At 36.9% G+C, this 19,922-nt stretch overlaps 1 protein-coding gene across 1 annotated transcript in view; it reads right to left on the bottom strand.

Annotated features, from left to right (window-relative positions):
- Ctnna3 (catenin alpha 3) overlaps positions 1 to 19,922 on the bottom strand; it is a 1,089,047-nt gene that overhangs the window by 493,091 nt on the left and 576,034 nt on the right. The window contains exon 5 of the mRNA XM_028785890.1: positions 7,627 to 7,719. Coding sequence (XP_028641723.1) covers positions 7,627 to 7,719 — 93 coding nt within the window. The remainder of the gene's footprint in view (positions 1 to 7,626; positions 7,720 to 19,922) is intronic.

The following is a 19,922-nucleotide window of genomic DNA, read 5'->3' as shown; positions in this document are numbered from 1 at the left end:
GAGAGGGAGAGAGGAGAGGAGAGGAGAGGAGAGGAGAGGAGAGGAGAGGAGAGGAGAGGAGAGGAGAGGAGAGGAGAGGAGAGGAGAGGAGAAGAAGGAAGAAAAAGAGAAAGACAGAGAAAAGGGAGAAATGCAATATATTTTAGTTACCTATTATTTAACTGGCATTAGATTCTAGGTATATCAACAAGACAAAATCCTAACCCTCACCGATATTATATTTCCCATGTGTAACACCCTTTCTCAAATGCTTTGCTTTTTTTAACTACAAGATTCTATGCATGAAATAAACAATGTTCTCCCCTTCTTACCACAACCTGAAACCTTTTTGCAAAGTGGTTTTATAGTCTCCGAAAAGCTACTTGTAAAACATTGCCTCTTATGCCCAACCACATCATTTAAATATATTCGCAGCCTTCCGCAGCCTTCCGCAGCCTCTGTAGGTATGTTGAGTCATTGGGTACAATTTCATAAGAGAGAACAGATGGAGAAACAGAAATGCTGTGCTAGGTATGATTGAAATTAGACCGAGATTGTAAAACGTGATTAGATTTGCAAAAGTTAAGCACTTGTGAGTAGCTGACTGAGTCTATTCTCCATAAGGAAAATATCCTACTTTTTCATTGTTTTTTTTTTCTAAATTAAAGGATCTCATTCATAGGGATAACACTTAAGACAATCTAGTGTTATGCCTCTAGCTCCAAATAATGACAATTCTTTCTCATATGTCTTTGAAGAGGTAAAGTGTGATTGTCATCCATTTAAACATGTCAGACATGAGGTAATAGTTCACTGTGCCATAAGACAATTCATTCCTTTTCTGCCTTTAAACTGGAAATCCAGAATAGCAATCTAGATATGAATAACCCAGCACCTAGTTAAAAAAAATGATTTCATTTCACAAGTTAAGCATCATAACAATTTTAAAGGGATGAAATAGTGCCATTATTATACTATTAACCAAATATAGGTGAGTCACCTAAGCTCAATGCTTATTTATTTGTCTATTTTAAATCTAAATATATGTTACAAACAAAAAGAGGAGAGAAGAAAGGAATTTACCTTAACTTGGAATTATTCTGTTGCAAATAATGAATTAGAAATATTAAGGATTATTTTTTAATATCTTTATTCCAATGATACAGTATATTTGATAAGGAAAATAATACAGAAATTCATAGTCAAGTCAATGATTAAATTTTACTTTGTCAATGATTATATGAACCTAATTTTGCTCAAATTAGACAATAAAAATGCTTTCACCAACACATGATTGGAATGCAACAAACTGCATTTCAAATGTCCTTTTCATCTCCTGATGCTGCAGGTTTATTTGATAAGTTATATTTCTGTTTCCTGCTTCTACACTGAATTGTGCTTTTGCCACTGGCTTTACCTTTGTCTTTATTTAACTCCTGCTATTAAACATTACTCCCAACGATGGAATATTTTAGAACCCTGAATTCTATCTCTTTCACCTTGAGTCATATCCTTACAAGTCAGTTGTTAAAAATAAAATTATTGGGGTCTGGAGTGATAGCTCATTGGTTAAGAGAGTGCGTATCTCTCTTCTAGAAGGCTCGAGTTCAGTTGCCAGTGACTAGTCAGGTAATTCACAGTCTACCTGACTCTGAGTCTACAGATCTGGCATTCTTTCTAGGTCTCCTCAGACACCACACTCATACACACACACACACACACACACACACACACACACGCATGCACAACTACACATAACTTTAAATACTAATAATAAATTTTTCTAAAAGTTCAATTGTTGAAAACTACAGATAATTTACCCTTTTACCCTTATTCAGGTATAATGGTTCAAACATTTATAGTACCTCAGCTTTCTTATTATCCAAATTACATTTCTTTTTTTTTTCTATATGAAAGATATCCTTTAGCAGGTCTGAGAAATAGGTACGGGGAGTCCTCTAGGTTTGTGTATTCTGCATGGTCTCATGAGCAAGTGTCATCTACCTTAGTTGAATGTCTGTGGTATCGATGACATTGAGATGTTCCAAACCCTTCATCTTTAGATAAATGTAAATCAGAACAACACTGTTACCAGTTTTGTCTCTACATTGAATTGAACTGTTTCTCCTTTGAGGCTGTAGCTGTGCCCCTCAGGGCCTGTCAGAAACAGTCTCTCACTTTACAGCTCTTTGAAGAGCTTATGACAGTGAACATGAGTCCCTGATGCTTATGCTATCTTGGCTGATTTTCTTTTCTATTGCTTTCATGAGGTCTTCATACATCTAGGTTTCAAGACATGTCACCATTTCAGACACTGTCTGCTAAATATGCTGTAGGTGACACTCTTCCTTTAAAGCAGGCCACTTGTAACAGTGCAAACTTTGTGCATACTGGGAAACAAAATGATTTAATATGCTGAGCCCAAGGTGAACTTAACAAGACCTAGCAAATAGGAACAAAGTGTCTGACTGTCAGCTCCTTCCACTTAAGAGTTCATCCCAATGCCTTCCAGAGTCAAATAGGTTTATTTTCTTAATTTGTCTTTTGAATAGAAGACCTTCAAGACAAATGCAAAAACAATCTTCACACTTACTTACTAAACAGCTTTTAATTCTGTGATGATAGACATTTAGTTTGGGTCTAGGTTTAGCCATTATGGAATATTTTGTCTTAAAGTTTACTCATATGTTTTGTGAACATATAGGTTTATCATGTGTGTTTACAAAACACATATATATTTTTCACAAATAGCTGAACGTTGTGTTAATGTCAAAAAGATATGTGAATTCTGCATTCTAACACATACTGGCAAAGTTATAATACTACACACAAACACACACACACACACACACAAATTAGACTATACTCTAGGAATACTAACCCAAAATTGAAGGATGCAAATGTATTAATGAAATGTATAATATCTAGTTTTAAGAATCAGAAATGACTCAGAGGTTAAAGAGAAATTATTGCTATTCTAGGAGACCCAGGTTCTATTCCAAGTACCCACATGGCAGTTTATAGCCATCTGTAGCTCTAGTTCCAGGTCTTATTCCAACATTTTCTTTTGGTCTCAAGCATGTGTGTGATGTACAGATACATATGTTGTCAAAATACAAATGTGTATAAAATAACAAAATACTTGTAAAAATCAATTCAAAGTGCAGAGAAGGTTGGGGGTCCTTTTCTCACAAGCTGTCAATTCATTGTGAATTCATTATTACTATTATTTAAGTACTTTTTTGAATTAGATTTCCCTAGTTCCTGTCTGTTTCCTGCTCTAGTTTGCAGTATGAACCTGGGAGAGACAGACAAAAAATGAAGTGGACTAAAGTCTCATGCAATAGCCAACTTTATTCTGAGCATTAGACAATTAGTACACTGAGGGTTAAGAAGAATCTCATGAGTAAGTTTTTCAATCTCAAGGACTAGCCACATGTGACAAAAAGATTTTTTTTTGTAGAGGCATATGAATAACAACAGCTGAAGTAAAATAATTCCTATCCACTACACTTGGGAGGAATATCAAAACATATTTCAAGAACAATTCAGTGTTTGAAAGAAACTGAGGTCACAAGACCCTTGTCTTGTTTTCTTGAAACTTTCTTACGAGTGCTCAGAATTCTCACATGACTCCATTCTTGGAATGTGTTCCAACACCTGTCTATTCAGTACCAACCCTTTTCAATTGGATTTATAGAATCTGGTACTTGTGGTTTAATATTTATACCTATTGTAATTTATAAATAATTTTAATTAAAATCTGGAATGTAAAATATTTTGGAAAATACCAGGTTCCATGAATACAATTCCTTTGTTCACTTATTTTTAATTTAAAATTTTAAGCTAACCAATCCAGGCTAGGCATGGTGCCACATAGCTGTAATCCCAATCTGAAAAGCAGAAGCAGGAGGATCGTTGCAACTTCAGGACTAGAAGGGCTTGCACAGCAAGCTCCAGTCCTATGAGCCCTACACAGTATGAATTTGTCTAAGATAAATCCATAATTTTACTAAAATTTCTAATGAGTCACTGACATGGGGTAAATAGGTGACTGCTGCTAATTAGCCAATGCCTTATCAGTGGTTAACATATCAACTATAATCAGCATTTCATTAGCATATTTACATTAGTCAGATATAACCACAGTAATAAAGAATGTCTTTAACTTATCAAACAGTAAGGCACCATATATTAAACAAACTTTCATAACTTGGTAACAAAAGTCTCTCTAATCTTTATAAATATGAAATGGCTGTCATGCTAGTAACCTACCATTCCCTTATATGCTGAATAAATATATGAACAGCCTTAAATGTTACCTTTTCACTGAGTATAGGGAATAAAATATTAGACTTTTTTCTACAAATATATACTCAGGGATTGCTACATATTAGTTGTTCAGTGAATATCTGCTGAAGAAGGAAATATTTCCCCCTACACACAAGCTCTTCACTGAAGCAAACAAGTGGATATATCATCAATTGAACTAAGAAAATATGAAAAAATATATAAAGTAGGCATGGAGGGATATGGAATCCCAGTTTAAACAAAGTAGAGAACCCTACAGAAACTCAAGTTATGTAACTCTACACTTTAAGAAAAGGCTTATTGGCCAAAATGAATCTTTGAGGCCATCAGCATGTAGAAGATTGTTTTTAATTGTGGAATTTTATAATAAATGATACAAATGTAAATAATCTAGAAATGCTATAGAAACATGATTAAAAGAATGTATGTAAATAAACATATGTGTGTTATTTAACATATATAACACTATATACATTATATATTTATATTTTATATATAAAACACGCTGATTGATACAAAGATTTGATACCTTAATTTTACTGCAAAACAAATCTCACATATTTTAACATTTAATTTATAAATTGTCACATGATTTCCTTGACATTTGTGAGTTGTTTCTGAAATTTATATAATTAAGTAAAGAAAATGAAAATAACCATTTTATTTGTATATACATACATGTTTATGTAGAAGTGTGCTACTTATATGTATGTATAAAAATTCACAACAGAATTTTACTGAGATATAAAGAATGAAACTATGTCATTTGTACAGAGTGAATTCAACTGGAGAGTGTCATATTAAGAGTGTTAAATCAGACTAAGAAGGACAAACATTACATATTTTGTTTCATTTGGGGACTCTAAATTTTTTGTTGAGACATAAAATAATGAACGCATATAAATCAAAAAGTAGAAGTGAAACAGTCTGGGGAAACAGGGAAAGAAATTTAAAAAGAACATAGAAAACCCAGGGTAACTAGGTCAAAGTATAAAACATACTTATATGAAAACACTGCTTGTGAGATGCAACACCATGTACAGTAGTAGATATGTTCTAATTTTAAAAATCAACAAAGAAAGAAATATACTATTAAGGTTCCCCTCTAAGAAGATTATTACCATAACTCATTACATACTTTACCTCTCAAGCAGTAGATGGTGGCACAATTTGTGAAAATGAGGACATATCTCACCAAAGACTCAAAGAACATTGGAAAAGCAGCAGTACAAAGATTCTAAGAGCCAGCATATAGAGAGGACTTCTGGAAAACCATGTCTTCTGGAATTAAAGGACCAGTACATGCAGGAAGTCACTGCAGCTGAGATTGCCTGCATAAGGCTTTCACAAGATTGATTCAGTAATATCCCAATATGGGTGGGGTAGGGCTCACCAGTTCCCACTCCTAACTGAAGACTTTTGGTGTGTGATTGCTACTGAGGAAGGAAAAGTCAGGTTCCATCTGTGATAGTCCATGGTAGATTGCTCATGGCCCAGAGGATAAAGTTACACCATCCATATGCTTGTAAGAGTAATAAAATTCAAGAGGAAAGAAGAGGAAGGGGAAAAAAGAGGAAGAGATAATGAATGATACAGGTGGGAACAGGATATAGGAGCCCAGGAGGAGTTGGAGTGGAAATTGATTAGGAGGTGATTGTGACTTTAACATATTGTCGTCATGTAAGAAAATACCAAAGGACATTAATTTTATAGTGACCTGTCCCCTGAACCTTCACCCAGCCAATACCCTGTTCTGAAAATATCTGTAATCCCCCTGTACACCCACACTCCAGTGTCATCCCCTTCCCCACATCCTGCCTTTCTGTGTTTATAACCCCTGTGTGAATGAATTACGATTTGAAAAAATAAATAAATTATTAATAATAAATAAATAAATACATACATACATACCTAAATAAAAATAAAGTCTTTCTCCCTTGAAAATGAGCAGAGGATTTAGACAAGGAACGAGATTACAATGTCAACTATTCAAACGTGTGGAGAAAGCATATTCTCCTCAATAACCAGGAAATGGACAGTTTGATCCAATAACATACTTAGTAGTATTTACACTGAAAGGAGGCTCCAAAAAGTAATGGCATCAAGTGTTGGCCACAGTGTGGAGATGAGAACCGTGTGGGCAGCTGGTGGATGTTCAATGGGTTCAACGCAACAACTTTAGAGACCTTGCTGCCGTATCGTGTTCCCCAGAAGCTTCCATAGAAAAGTGATTATAAGTTGGAAGATCATTGCTGCAGGCTGGCTATCCAGATTTCTTCTGTTAATTGACATTAATTCCAAAGAAACAGACACCTTAACTATTCCCTCAATAGCACTGGAATAAAATTGTCAGTGACACAAATCAGGCATTAATGTGTTTTCCTCATACTATTTGGGATCTATATAGAACTCCATAGGCACCTCATTTTCTAGTTTTTAGAGTGTGCTTAGTATTTAACTGTGCCCTGACATGTGTTCTGATTCTGGACTTCAAGGAAACCAGTGATCTAAAATAATTCCCTAAAATTATGCTGTTCATCAGATGTTAAGAAATTGCCAAACAGTTGCCAAGAGTATATATTTGGCCAGTCATATATCATTTGGTTGCTTGGTTGGGTTGGTATGGGTTTGATTTTGCTCAGTCATGGTCTTTCTCTATAACCCAGACCAGTGGCCTCACACTTCTGACCCTCAGGCATGGGAGTGTTGAGATTACAGGTCACTGCCTCCATCGTGAATTACCATTTAAAACTGTAAGGCAACGACCCTTATCAAAATAAACATATTACATGTCTTGTAATAGTAAAACCTTGCGCGGAGGTTTTCTGTGCATTTTATTAAAGGTTTTTCAGCCTCTTGTTTTGCTGACAAAAAGAACTTCTGGTTTAAAATAACCATCCGTATAATATTTTTTTATAGTATAAAATTTTCGCATCTGTAAAATAAATGCCTTTCGCTAAATGATATCCCTTCATCTTATATTTTAGGATTTATGGTGTAGAACTGTTTCTTTCTTTGGAAATCTTACAGACTAAGCCTCCCTTTTCTTGTTTCTTAAGTAGAGGTGAAACGGATTTAGCAGTAGGAGTCAGATCTTAAGGTTAATTATGAGGATTGAATGTGCCCATTTTCAATGGTTCTTAGACACCTTCAGGCAGCTGAAAGATGTTTAATTCAAGTTGACAGAACCATCACAAACAGCTAAAACCACCTCTGTGGTAAGTAGGCCACAATCTGAGAACCATTCAGCACCCTTATTTATAACAAATATTCTAATATATCTCAATTAGGTATGAAGACCTGTGTAGGAACGAGAAATTGCTTTAGATACTCTACCTGTGGACACAGGGTCTCCAGGTGATTGGCTGCAATTCTGACGATTTTAATCCCATCTTCATTCGTTGACATGGAACAAGCAAGATTTGCCACCTTAAATACAATTCAAGACAATGAAAATTAGCCCAGATCGCTCAAGAAATATAGAAATATTTGCTCTTGTGGGCAAGGAATAGCATGTACACAGTTACCAAAAATGCAATGTCAGGCAGCATTTTTATAAATAACATTGATACCAACTTCACAAGAATCTTCAGGAAAACTATGAAAATAAATAACAAAGGAGGCTTAGGGACTCAACATACAGAAGAAATGCTGATGAACGGATCAGTAAGATTTACACAGTCTCTGAGTATCAACATCTAACCCATAGTAAGATATTCTTAGGGGACTGGGTAAAGTTTATCTATGGATCGCATGCTAATAGGTTCTTGGAATCTCCTTTGACTGTGGTTTATTTTAAGATTGTAATTGTTTTATTATTTCCCAGAGGTCTATTATGCACACTTAAGTCGCATTAAGCATAGCTGTATCTTACTCATGTTTTATTCAGCATCAAATGTGCTGGGTTCCCCAAGCTGGACAAACACAAGATAATTAAATAGTATTTCCTGTTCTTTACTTTTCTACTGTAATTTAATGAGCAATATCTGACATTCTGACAGCCAATTAAATTCAAGCATTAGTGACACCTAAATCTATTTTATACCACTGCTTTTGAAACTTATACAATCTTCCACTGTTCTTTTAAATGATTACCATAAGAGCCATTACCTAAGCCTGGTGTTTACAAATTCTTTACTACATAGCTTTGAGAAAGGGTGTGGAATCATTTCCCTTCCTTTGAACCCCACTGTATCTAAAATTCTTATTCCTAACACCATGGTAATTTATAAAGAAAATCAATATTTTTTCTTTGCAAAATTTTAGTTTGGGGGAGGGCTAGGCACATAGATGCAGAAAAAGCCAGCACTGTGACATACATGAGTAAGTCAGAAGATAACATATGGAAGTCTGTTTTCTCTTTCTACCATGTGGGTGAGGGGATGGGTCTCCCATCTTCAGGTTTGGTGGTAGACATCTTACTCTCTAAGCCACCTCTGTAAACTATGATATATTTTTCTGATATATAAAAAATATTTCATTATCTCTATTAATGCTTTGCCCCATAAGATAGTTTCTTAAAGACTTGCCAGTTGCCCATTAGATAATATACACCTTGTAGCTCTTGCTGCTTAAATCCAAAGTAAGTTTACTTTCAGGGGATAACAAAGAAACATCCATCTTTGGGCTACTATTTTAAGACTATGAGTTGAAATTTGAATAGCTGTTAAGTCTTTCTGGCCTCTTCTTTAATATCTGAATGGTGAAACATCTCCTGGTTTGCCCTTACACGTGACAAAATAACAGACATACATTATTTAGCTATGAAGAGGCATTGTTCAATTTATTAATGTACATGAAATGGCTTACTTGAAAAGGCCTTTTGTTAGATATGAAAGTTAAGGTATTGTGACCTTCAAGCTGACACATAATTAGAGCACTTGTGAATTATTTGAAAAGGGCAATGGTTTCTTTGCCCTGTACTTCACCCCCCAAACTTCATTCACTGATGGTGAAACTCTTCCAAATTTGAGCACTGATTACAGTTAAAATTCTGTATATTTTGTAGAAATTTCTCATTAAATTAGAAGGGTACACACACAAATAAAATTGTAAATTTTTTTTAAAGGACACTAATTAATCTGAAGCTTCAAGTTACAGAATTGACCTTATACAGACATTCTTTTTCTTTATATTTGTTATCTGGTACTAGAGACCAAGTGCAGGGTCTTATGATTGCTATTCAAGCACCCTATCAGTGACCCCATCTTCCTATGCCTAGCTCCTTCCTATTCTTTTAAACCAAAACTTCATCATATTATATGTCAAACTCTACAGTCACAAAAAGTACATGACTACCAAAGATGACAATTTCCCTCAGCATCTCCAGGACCTTCACTCTGTGTGTCTGACCTATTTGGGCACATCCATCTCTGTAGGGCTATTATCACCCCTCCCAGCATCCACTTCTCCTCTTTTGCTTCTCCTTTGGTACCTCCTCTCCTGTGTTTACAGGGGTCTTTAAAGCACGGCCTCTGACTTTGGAGTGGGGCAGATTTAGCAGATTACCTTGCAGATCTTTTCTGTGACCCCTTCTTCACTGTAGATCTCTCTCATTTAAACATCTAGTTAGTCTTTTTAGCACATGGAATTTGTGGAGGTGGGGCATAGGTACATGATATGGGGATACAGCTGCACATAGCTTTGTCAGTTCAATGGTCTTTTCTTCTTCTTCTTCTTCTTCTTCTTCTTCTTCTTCTTCTTCTTCTCCTCCTCCTCCTCCTCCTCCTCCTCCTCCTCCTCCTCCTCCTTCTCCTCCTCTTCCTCCTCCTCCTTCTCCTTTTCCTTTTTCTTCTTCTTCTCCTTCTCTTGTTGTTCTTCTTCTTCTCCTTCTCCTTTTCCTTCTCCTTGTTCTTCCTCCTCCTTCTCATTCTTATTCTCCTCCTCCTCCTCTGATACTTATGCTATCACTCAAGCAACTATATGGATGCACAACAAGAACCATTATCCTCACACCCTTTACATTTATAATAGCAGTGCTAACTTTTACAAGACTATTCAATGAACATAGAAAACAACTGCAAGTTGGGTTTATGTTCACTTCACTGTCTCTAGTGAGACAATGGTCATAAGATCATTTTTATCTCAAATTTTCACTGAAAATAGACAGATGACAGACTATAGATAGATAGATAGATAGATAGATAGATAGATAGATAGACAGATAAATGACAACACAGAGATGAGGTGAAAATGATATATATCCATATTTTAATCTATATCTATCTCTGTCTCTGTCCCTGTCTATATCTGTATCTGTATCTGTATATCTATATTCATCTCACCCAAAGTGACCTATGTAAACTCAACTTTCCAGGTAATCAAAAACTGACTTAGAACGATTAGGCTTTGCCATTCATTAGTCAAACACGGCTAATTTATGGTAATATTCTATGACAAAGAAAAAAGGCTGGGTGGTAAAACTGAAATCTCTTTGCAATTTGAATTTGCATGACTCAGAAATGTTTTCCACCATCACATCAATGTGTGAGTGAAAGCCACATTTCTTCTAATAATAATTAGTTCTAGGTGCTTGTTCAGGAAAACAAGCACAGCATAAATGTGACTTCCCTGCTTGTCAAAGGAAACAGCATGCACATAGAATATCTTTTAAAAGTAGTCTGTGGTATTTTGACATCTGACATCCTTGTTTATCTAATTTTGACAATTTTTTACAAATCCAAATAGAGCTTCATTATGTAACACATTCCCATAGAAAGTTTCTCTTTGCTAAGGAAAACTAGGGATTAAAAGGATTTCTTTTGATTGTGGGAGAGATATTAAGTTCCCTGTCTCTGTTTTGTTACCTATAAAATACATCATGGTTCCTAACTCACAATGGTGCGTAGGCCACTAGATGAGACACTATATGAAGAAGGTGTGCTACTTAGTAGCTCTGGAACTGTGTGAATTTTCATCATTTATTTGTCTCTTCATCCTATATCTCATCTGCATCTCTCAGCTAATGGGCAAAATAAAAGAACTGCAAGCTCTCGGCAGTGCTACAGATTTAAGCCTTAGGTAGACAAAGAACCTAAACAAAATGTCTAACTCAAGACTCTGAGCTAGACAGAACTCAGCAATGGGGTAAGATGGTGTGTAATCTCTACCTAGAGGCAAGAGAGTGTATTAAAGCAGGGTGAAAGGGAGGACAATGTCATCACTCAGCCAACACAGCAGCTGGTTGGCTAACTTTCATTACCACCTCTGTGACCTCTTTAACAGTCTGCTGTCCTCTACTATACACAGGGAAGATGAACGGTCAGATGTGACACACTTTAGTCTTAAAGAATGAGGAAGCTAAACCAGGTTTGTGTGTGTGTGTGTCTTTCTGTGTGTCTGTGTGTGTCTGTGTGTGTGTGTGTGTGCCTGTGTGTCTGTGTGTGTGTATGTGTGTGTATTACTTATGGGCAGAAACTTCTGCACTGAAATAATGGATCTGACTTTTAGTGGGTACTATATGGTAGCCTTTAGCAAGCCTAAGAAAAATTGAGTTTACGTTATCTAAAATAAACAAAGAAAAGATATTGCATAAGACCATCATGTATCATTAAAGAGAAGGGCTATGACAAAATACCCCCTTCATACCAAAAAGATATTAATTGTATCATTAAGATAATGACCTAAATTCTAACCAATAATTTTTAAAAACATCCTCAGGCTGGGACATGTTACCATGTCACAGAGCATTTACTAAGATTTCTGTCCTGTAGCCATCCCTCTCTCTGGCCTCTCTGTTTCTTAGCAGCTCCTCTGATATCTAATATGTAGGTCAGATTTGAAGCCTATAAGGTTCTCTAACCTAACTATGCCATGTGATCCAGAAAACCCATGTAATCTACAAACACTTCAGTGCTGACATCAAATCCTGGATAGTCCACTCATTCCTTATCTCAGCAATGCTACTGATACTTCTTATTATCCTAGCTCTTGGATAAAGTTCTAGGCACCAGATGGTATATTCTCATCATGTGCAGTATTAGCTGGATATTCTATCTGTCCTTATATTTGGCAGTAAATGTGGTTTCCTTCACTCCTTAACTGCTCATCTATCATGAGAAATTCCTGGTGTGGGACCTTGTCGAAGCTGCCATCTATGTTGGTCATGCTCGTTCCTCTGCATGTCAGGAAGTTGGCCACTGAGAACAAAAGAACTGATTCATCCATCCCAAGAAATAGGGATAGCTATAAAGAGACATTTTGCAAATTATAAATTTCCTTGGTAGCCATTAAATACATCTATTGATCTACAGACTAACCTTGTGTTTGATAACCACTATGCTATAATATGGCAGGGAGAGTCTATGTTTAAAGTGTTGAATGGCAGAGCATGCTAGGACTTAAAATTCCAATATCAGGTTTCACCTGAAGTCTCGCTATAGCTGTCCTCTCTGACATCTTACAAAACCAGAATGGAACTGTCACTAGAAAGTGCACCATGGGGGAACTGTATGCTATCTGTCATTCATTCCATCACCAAGAAGTTTCTGCACATATATTTGCCTTTTATATTTCTTGTTCAAGAATGTGAACTACATTAGGATGTTTGGCGAAATCCTCACTGTTGCATGCTCATTGGATATCTCTAATTCCCATGGCTAATTATAACGTCTCATCACATGTCCACAGATCCTAGCTCTCAGTGGGGGAGAAAGGTCACTCTTTCGTTTTCATACAAAATCTCTCTCTGGCAGATGGTCATTTAACACTTGTGCAAACACTTCTGGGTACAGAAAATTTAGTGTTGATAAGGGCAACTCTATTCCCCTGGCAGGGCAGCCCGAAATTAGGAAATTGTAGCATTCTTTTTTATAAGGAAATGGAATATCCCCTCAATGAGTGTCAAATGTCATAAATAATATAGAGTTAGACGCATAGAAAAAGTGGAGCAATAATTACAGACTTCTGGGATGAGGAAAAGGAAATAGTAGAATGACCAGTAAATAGCTGTTAAAAGGTTTAGCTTTTTTCCTGCCTAGGTATCCTGACACATTAATGATGAGGTCTAAGGGGTGTGGTATTAGAGTTTTAAGTCAACGTCCATGTGATTTGGATGTAGTGGATCCACAGCAAGATACACACACACACACACACACACACACATGCACACACACATGGGAAAGAAGGAGGAGAAAGAGAAGGAGGGAGGGGGAAAGGAGAGGTGAAGAAGAATAAGGAGAGAGAGGGAGAGGGAGAGAAAGGGGAGAGGGAGAGGAAAAGGGAGAAAAAGGTGGAGAAAGGGAGAGGGGCAAGGAGATGAAGAGAGAGGAAGACGGAGAGAGAGAAAGAGAGAAACGTACACATATAAACCAATGTCAACAGAATAAAAATACACCCACACTGAACCTTGGTTGATTTTCATTTGTTTGGATATATACTCTTCCTGAAGATTAATATAATGAGCTGAAAGTCTACAATAGGATGATAGAAATAAATGCTCAAGAAACAATAAAATCACTGTAAGAGAAATTTCCAGCCACCAGACTTTCTAGTGGTGATGACAGTTTGTGTCATTTAGGTAGATCTGTTATCCCTTCATCTAAGTCAGGGGTGCTGGCTGTTTGTGAATGGCAAGTCAGTTTCCTAGTCATCCCTTGGTCCTAGACTGGACATACTCCTCATTTCCTCCTGGAGCAGTTCTGGTTTCTACCTATTCTAAACATTTTGTTTTGACTATACTGTGTCTTCCAATAAGGTCCCTATGTTCCACCCAAGTAAGCCAAAAATAATTTTCTCAGTGTTGATCTAGAAAACCAATACGCCAACTGAGCACTAAACCCATGCTGTTTAACAGTGACAAGTGAACACAATCATGTCTACAGGAGAAGGCTTCTGGCCATATCTGTGACTTAGGTCTTAGATGGACTGGCTGTCCTGGCCTCAGACACAAAAACAAACAAACAAACAAACAAACAAACAAAAAACAAAACGAAAAAAAAACAGCATATGTGTTAGCTCCTTCAAATATGAATAAAAGTGTTTCTAAGAGTTTTCTCCCTGACCCTTCAGTGCTTAATAGAACATTTTATACATTAAGTACAAAAAAACAAAAGAAAGCAAGCAAACAAAAAACACTGAGTTCTTGAAGGATTTAGTTACCATTTTTTCTACCTTAACTTACAAACTGTTCATTCTGTTTGAAACTCATTTCTCACATCTTGTTTCAAAACCATATCAATACCCCAAGACCTAGAGTGTAGTTCTCAGAGCTGCATAGTTAGATCTATAACTCAACTTTGCATGCACATGCCAGTCTTCCCAATCTCACTTGGCTCCCTATCAGATGGAGTGGAGGTTAAAAAAAATGTTTTCTCTAATCTTCTATCCAGCATATTATTCTTAAACAGTATAATTTTGGTCACGTAAATAAGAGTTTGAATCACTGTGTTTACAAATTACAGTGTCCAATCTCTGTATTGATAATTCTATTGTTTAGTTTTATGAATAAGATATAGTTTGTTCCTTGAACACCGTGGCTTCCTCTACAACTTCTTGATTATAATAGGCCCTAATCATTCACAACATGAACATTAAAAGGTAAGTATCATTTCTTCGAACTGTGAAGGGTAGGCATAAATGAAGGCTGTGGGGTGTTAGTGTGACTTGCGTTAAACTGACATCAGCCTGACTAAGTACATCCTTTGGGTTTATCAAGATTTAGTTCTTGGAGTGAGGAGGCAGATTCGGGTTTCCTTCTCATTTTAGAAGGAATGAAACTTCACAAAAGCTTGCAGTGAGGCATGAAGAAACATGAAGGCTGCCAGAGCTCTTGGAAACTGTATTAAGTATCAAACTTTCAAAGTCACTAGCTAAATCACTAGCAGCAAAAATGTTGGAAATTCTGCTTTTTTGATTGCCATCATTTTCTTTCTTATTGATGGGAGACAGTGAGAGTTGGATTGAATAGTGTACATTTGAGTCGACATATTAAGGTACAAGTAGACATAACTAAAACATGGGTGTATAATTAAGATGTTAATAAGGAATTCATTAATTGATCAATGATCATTGAATGTGATTAAAGAGGATGATTATTCTCAGAAACGTATTAAAGATATCAATATTTATGACATAATAAGAGAATTTTTTTATAAGGCACCACAGATAGAGTTTGTCAGTCATACTGTAAGTCAATGTTGTGACGTTATAAACACTGGGAGAGACAGTTGCAAGGAATGTTATTGGGTGTTATTGTGTATCATGCTTAGAGGTAATGTAAACAACCTTTAGAGGTATCCATTCATTCAGGCTCACAGAGAGCCATGTTATTACTTCTTGGGGTGCTTGGCTGAAATGATGGTGCCAGTGGGAAAGAGTAAGATAGTTTCAGGACTTTCTGACTCAAAGGAGACAACATTAGGACATCTGAGTAACACACACACACACACACACACACACACACACGCTCTAACACGCATGCACACACACAGAGGCATGCACATGCATTCATATGCATGTAGACACACACATCCAATTTTACTATTTTTGTGAGCAACTATACTTTTCTAATGTATGTGTGTAGGTATATATATATATCACTCCTTTATTTTTATAAATACATAAAAATATTATATGTAGAGAATGTATTACAACCAATATCCAATATGTTAAATGCAGGTTTGATCTTCCCATTTCTTCATTCTTGTCCCATATCTTCTTTCCTATAAAATTATGCATAGCAAATGGACACATGGGTACAATATAGCATGAAAGAAAAAAGAATAAAGACTAGATATAAAGGAATTAGAAAGGACTGAGCAGGCAGTGAACATGAGTTATGGAAAAGAATATAAAGCTAATTGCATTTCTAGTTCTAATTCTGCCATTGATTTTTGTTTTTGTTTTTGTTGTTTTTTTATGGTGGACCAGTACATAAAATATATTTAATACTGAATATATAAATTTTTATGTCAATTTCTAAAGCTTCTTTCTGAATGCCTCTTCCTACTATATACAAGCTCATTGAGTTGTAAAGTCTAGTTAATTTTGATATATGTGAGTTTTTTTGGTTATTTGTACATTTTTAACATTTTTGAGATTTACTTATCTTCATGTGCATTAATGTTTTGTGGGCATGAATGTTCTCATCATGTGTGTGCAGTAACTAAAGGGGCCAGAAGAGGGCATGAGACTCCCTGGAGATGGAGTTGCAGGCAGTTGTCAGTTACTGTGTGAGTGTTGGCAACTAAACCTAGGTCCCCTGGAAGAACAGCCAGTGTATTTTATGGTTGAGCTTTCTTTCTAGCACCATGTAAGATTTTTATGCTAAGTTGATAAAACTTCAAGTCAGACTACAGTCCAGACTAAGCATATTAAGTGTAGTTTTTATAAACACTATTTTAGCCGGCTAACCAGAATATCCTCCTTTCACGGGTCATTTGTGACTGTTTTTCTTTCTAGTTGATGATAGCCCTTCTTCCTTCATGGCTGTCTGTGAATTTCTTACTTCTGCTAATCACTGCCCACCAGAGCTTGCTCACAAGCATTGCCTTGGCAAGTCTCTGTTGCTTTTACTGATATCATATCCCTTCTCATATCTGCTATCATATCCCTTAAGCATCTATCTACTGAAGGGAAGACTTTCTTTTGGAGGATAATTCTCAGTTTGTAAATGCACATTAACTGGGTGTAAAATTTTTGTTTGTTTGTAGTTTTTGTTGTTCTTTTGGTTTGGTTTTTTTTGTTTGTTTAGTATGAGTGTGTGTGTGTGTGTGTGTGTGTGTGTGTGTGTGTGTGTGTGTGTTTGGACAGAGTCTTATGATCTTTCTCTGGCTGGCCTGGAGCTGGTGCTGACTATGTAGTTCAGGCTGACCTTGAATACACCTGGCAACATGTTTATTTGATGAGTAGCAAGTGTCCCTGCTTTCCAAGGGATAGGATCCTTCTCATGTTAGCACATTGTTTTCCTCCAAAGTCTGCTACCTGACATTTGATATGATTTCCAAACAACGAACAGCTTTTTCAAAAGAAAGAATACACAAATACATACACAAAGCAGTTATGCTTACAACTGTGCCTACTTCTCAGATAAAGGAAGAAGAAAACAAACAAAAAGAGCTCCAGAAGGAAGAGAAAATGGTAGAAATTCAGGGTGCGAGAGGATAGAGAATGAGATTTTTGTTTGAATGTCCCTGCAGTGTTCTACTAAGCTCAGACAGAGGACTTTCAAGGAAAAGGTACAGGCTGTTCTTCTTGTCTGCCTTCATACTTGACTTGCAGACTGACTCTTCTCTTACTTATGCCATCCAACTGAGAACTAATGAACAGTCCCCAATCTAGCTCTTAATTTATTTATTTTTAATTGAGTAAAATAACTCTTCAAAGGGCCCCATCCGGCTGACAAACGCTGGTGAGTGTGGCAGATTTGTGAAGTACAATGACTCCTGTCCACAACCCAGGAAAGGTAGTATCTTTTCAGAGCACAGGGCATCCTTTGCTGCTAAGAAACCCAAGCTCACAGGCCTATACCTGAGTCTGATATGCTGAAGGGGATCTCTGATCTCCTGTAATAGTCTTCACTCAAGTGACTCCTAGGTAAACAGGTCAGTTCTTCAGTTCCTCTGCTGTTTTATTACAGTTATGCTAGCACTGGAGCTAATTTTTTAAAAAAAGGATTATGAGTTATGTATAATGTTTAACCGATAGAATTGTGCTATCAATGTAATTGGCAAGGTTCAAGTAATCATTTTACAAAGTAATAAATATTGATTATGTAACTATGAAGCAGGTTGGGAACTGCCAGTGAAATTTAAAAAATCAGTAACCGTGGGATGAATTGTTTAATTTTTTTATTATTTATTTACTGGTTTAATTTCTGCCCAGGCCAGGACACACATGTTTCAAGGCATGCCTGTGGAGGACAAAGGAAAACTTGTGGTAGTAATGTCTTTCCCTTCTGCAAGTGAATTCAGGGAGATGAATTCAAATCTTCTGAATTAGTGTCTTTGCCTACTGAGCTATCATCCTGACACAAGAAGTAAATCTTAAGATTAGTCTAAAACAGGGCAGTGGTGGCGCATGCCTTTAATCCCAGCACTTGGGAGGCAGAGGCAGGCAGAATTCTGAGTTTGAGGCCAGTCTGGTTTACAGAGTGAGTTCTAGGACAGCCCGGACTACACAGAGAAACCCTGTCTCAAAAAATTGAAAAAGAAGGAGGAGGGGGAGGAGGAGGAGGAGGAGGAGGAGGAGGAGGAGGAGGGGGAGGAGATTAGTCTATGTGGAAAAGACCCTGTCTCTAAAGCTATAGGCTGGAAGCTATTGGTAAGGAGATGTCTAAGAGATGACCCTGCCAAGGATCCTATGGAAATAAATTATCACCAAGTAACTCAGCATTGCTGCTATGAGAAAACATTATGAAGCAATATGGGAAGGAAAGGGCTTGTTTTGCTTAGACATTACTGCACATCATCAAAGGAAGACAGTATAGAAGCTCAAGCAAGGTAGGAACCTGGAGGCCATGGAGCAGTGCTGCTTACTGGCTTGCTCCCCATGGCATGCACAATCTGCTTTCTTACAAAAAACAGGACCACCAGCCGAGCACTGGACCACCACAATAGGCTAGCCATTCCTACATCAATTGTTATGGATAGCCGGGCAGTGGTGGCACATGCCTTTAGTCCCAGCACTTGGGAGGCAGAGGCAGGCAGATTTCTGAGATCGAGGCCAGGCTGGTCTACAGAGTGAGTTCCAGGACAGCCAGGGCTACAAAGAGAAACTCTGTCTCGAAAAACAAAAACAAACAAACAAACAAAAAACAATCAAAGGAAAACCAATTGTTAAGGATAGAGGATAGAGGCAATTTCTCAACTGAGTTCCCAGTCTCTCAGAAAACTATAGCTTGTGTCAAGTTATCATAAAATTAGCTGGGACATGAAAGAACTTCAAATTCTCCTGAACATTGTTTGTTTGTTTGTTTGTTTGTTTGTTTGTTTAAGATACCTTGAAAACTATATGGGTACTGAGTTATGCAATGTTCTAAAACTTTACTAATACAATCACCTACTTCTCTACCTTTGGTTATTCACCTACAAGATGAGGAAGATATTGGTGTTCTAGGCTTCCATACGTTTCAACCATTTCTTTTCCCTCCATGTGCAACTGATAAAGTTAGCTAGAAATTTGTCAGGGTTGAAGATCTACATGACATTTGATACTAATTTGAACAAAATTTACAAGTGCAATATTAGAAAACTGAAAATAATTTTGAAATTGAGAAAGACCATTAAGTCACCCCATAATTAGGACACACACACAAAAAAAACTTCCCTAGAGTTCAAGTTCTGGAACAGCATTTGACAAATGTAAAGGTTACATTTACTAAAGTTGGACTGAACTGAACAAATTTACAGGAAGTGTGATGGTCAAGTTTAAGCCAAATCTGTGGGAATACACCTGTTTCTCTGCATTTGGGAGGCCACAGTAGGATGATATGAACTCAAGGCCAGAACACACCATTTAAGAGAACCAAGAGAACCTAATTTAACATATACAAATACCCATTCTCTATCTCTCTCTATCTCTCTCTCTCTCTCTCTCTCTCTCTCTCCCTCTCTCTCTCCCTCTCTCTCTCCCTCTCTCTCCCTCTCTTCCCTCTCCTCCCTCTCCCCCTCCTCCCTCTCCCCTCCTCCCTCTCC

This window comes from Grammomys surdaster, unplaced genomic scaffold (genome assembly GCF_004785775.1).
Source record: "Grammomys surdaster isolate TR1022 unplaced genomic scaffold, NIH_TR_1.0 125363, whole genome shotgun sequence".
NCBI classification, from domain to species: Eukaryota; Metazoa; Chordata; class Mammalia; order Rodentia; family Muridae; genus Grammomys; species Grammomys surdaster.
Note: the sequence above shows the minus strand (reverse complement) of the source record. Positions and strands in the feature narration are given on the sequence as shown.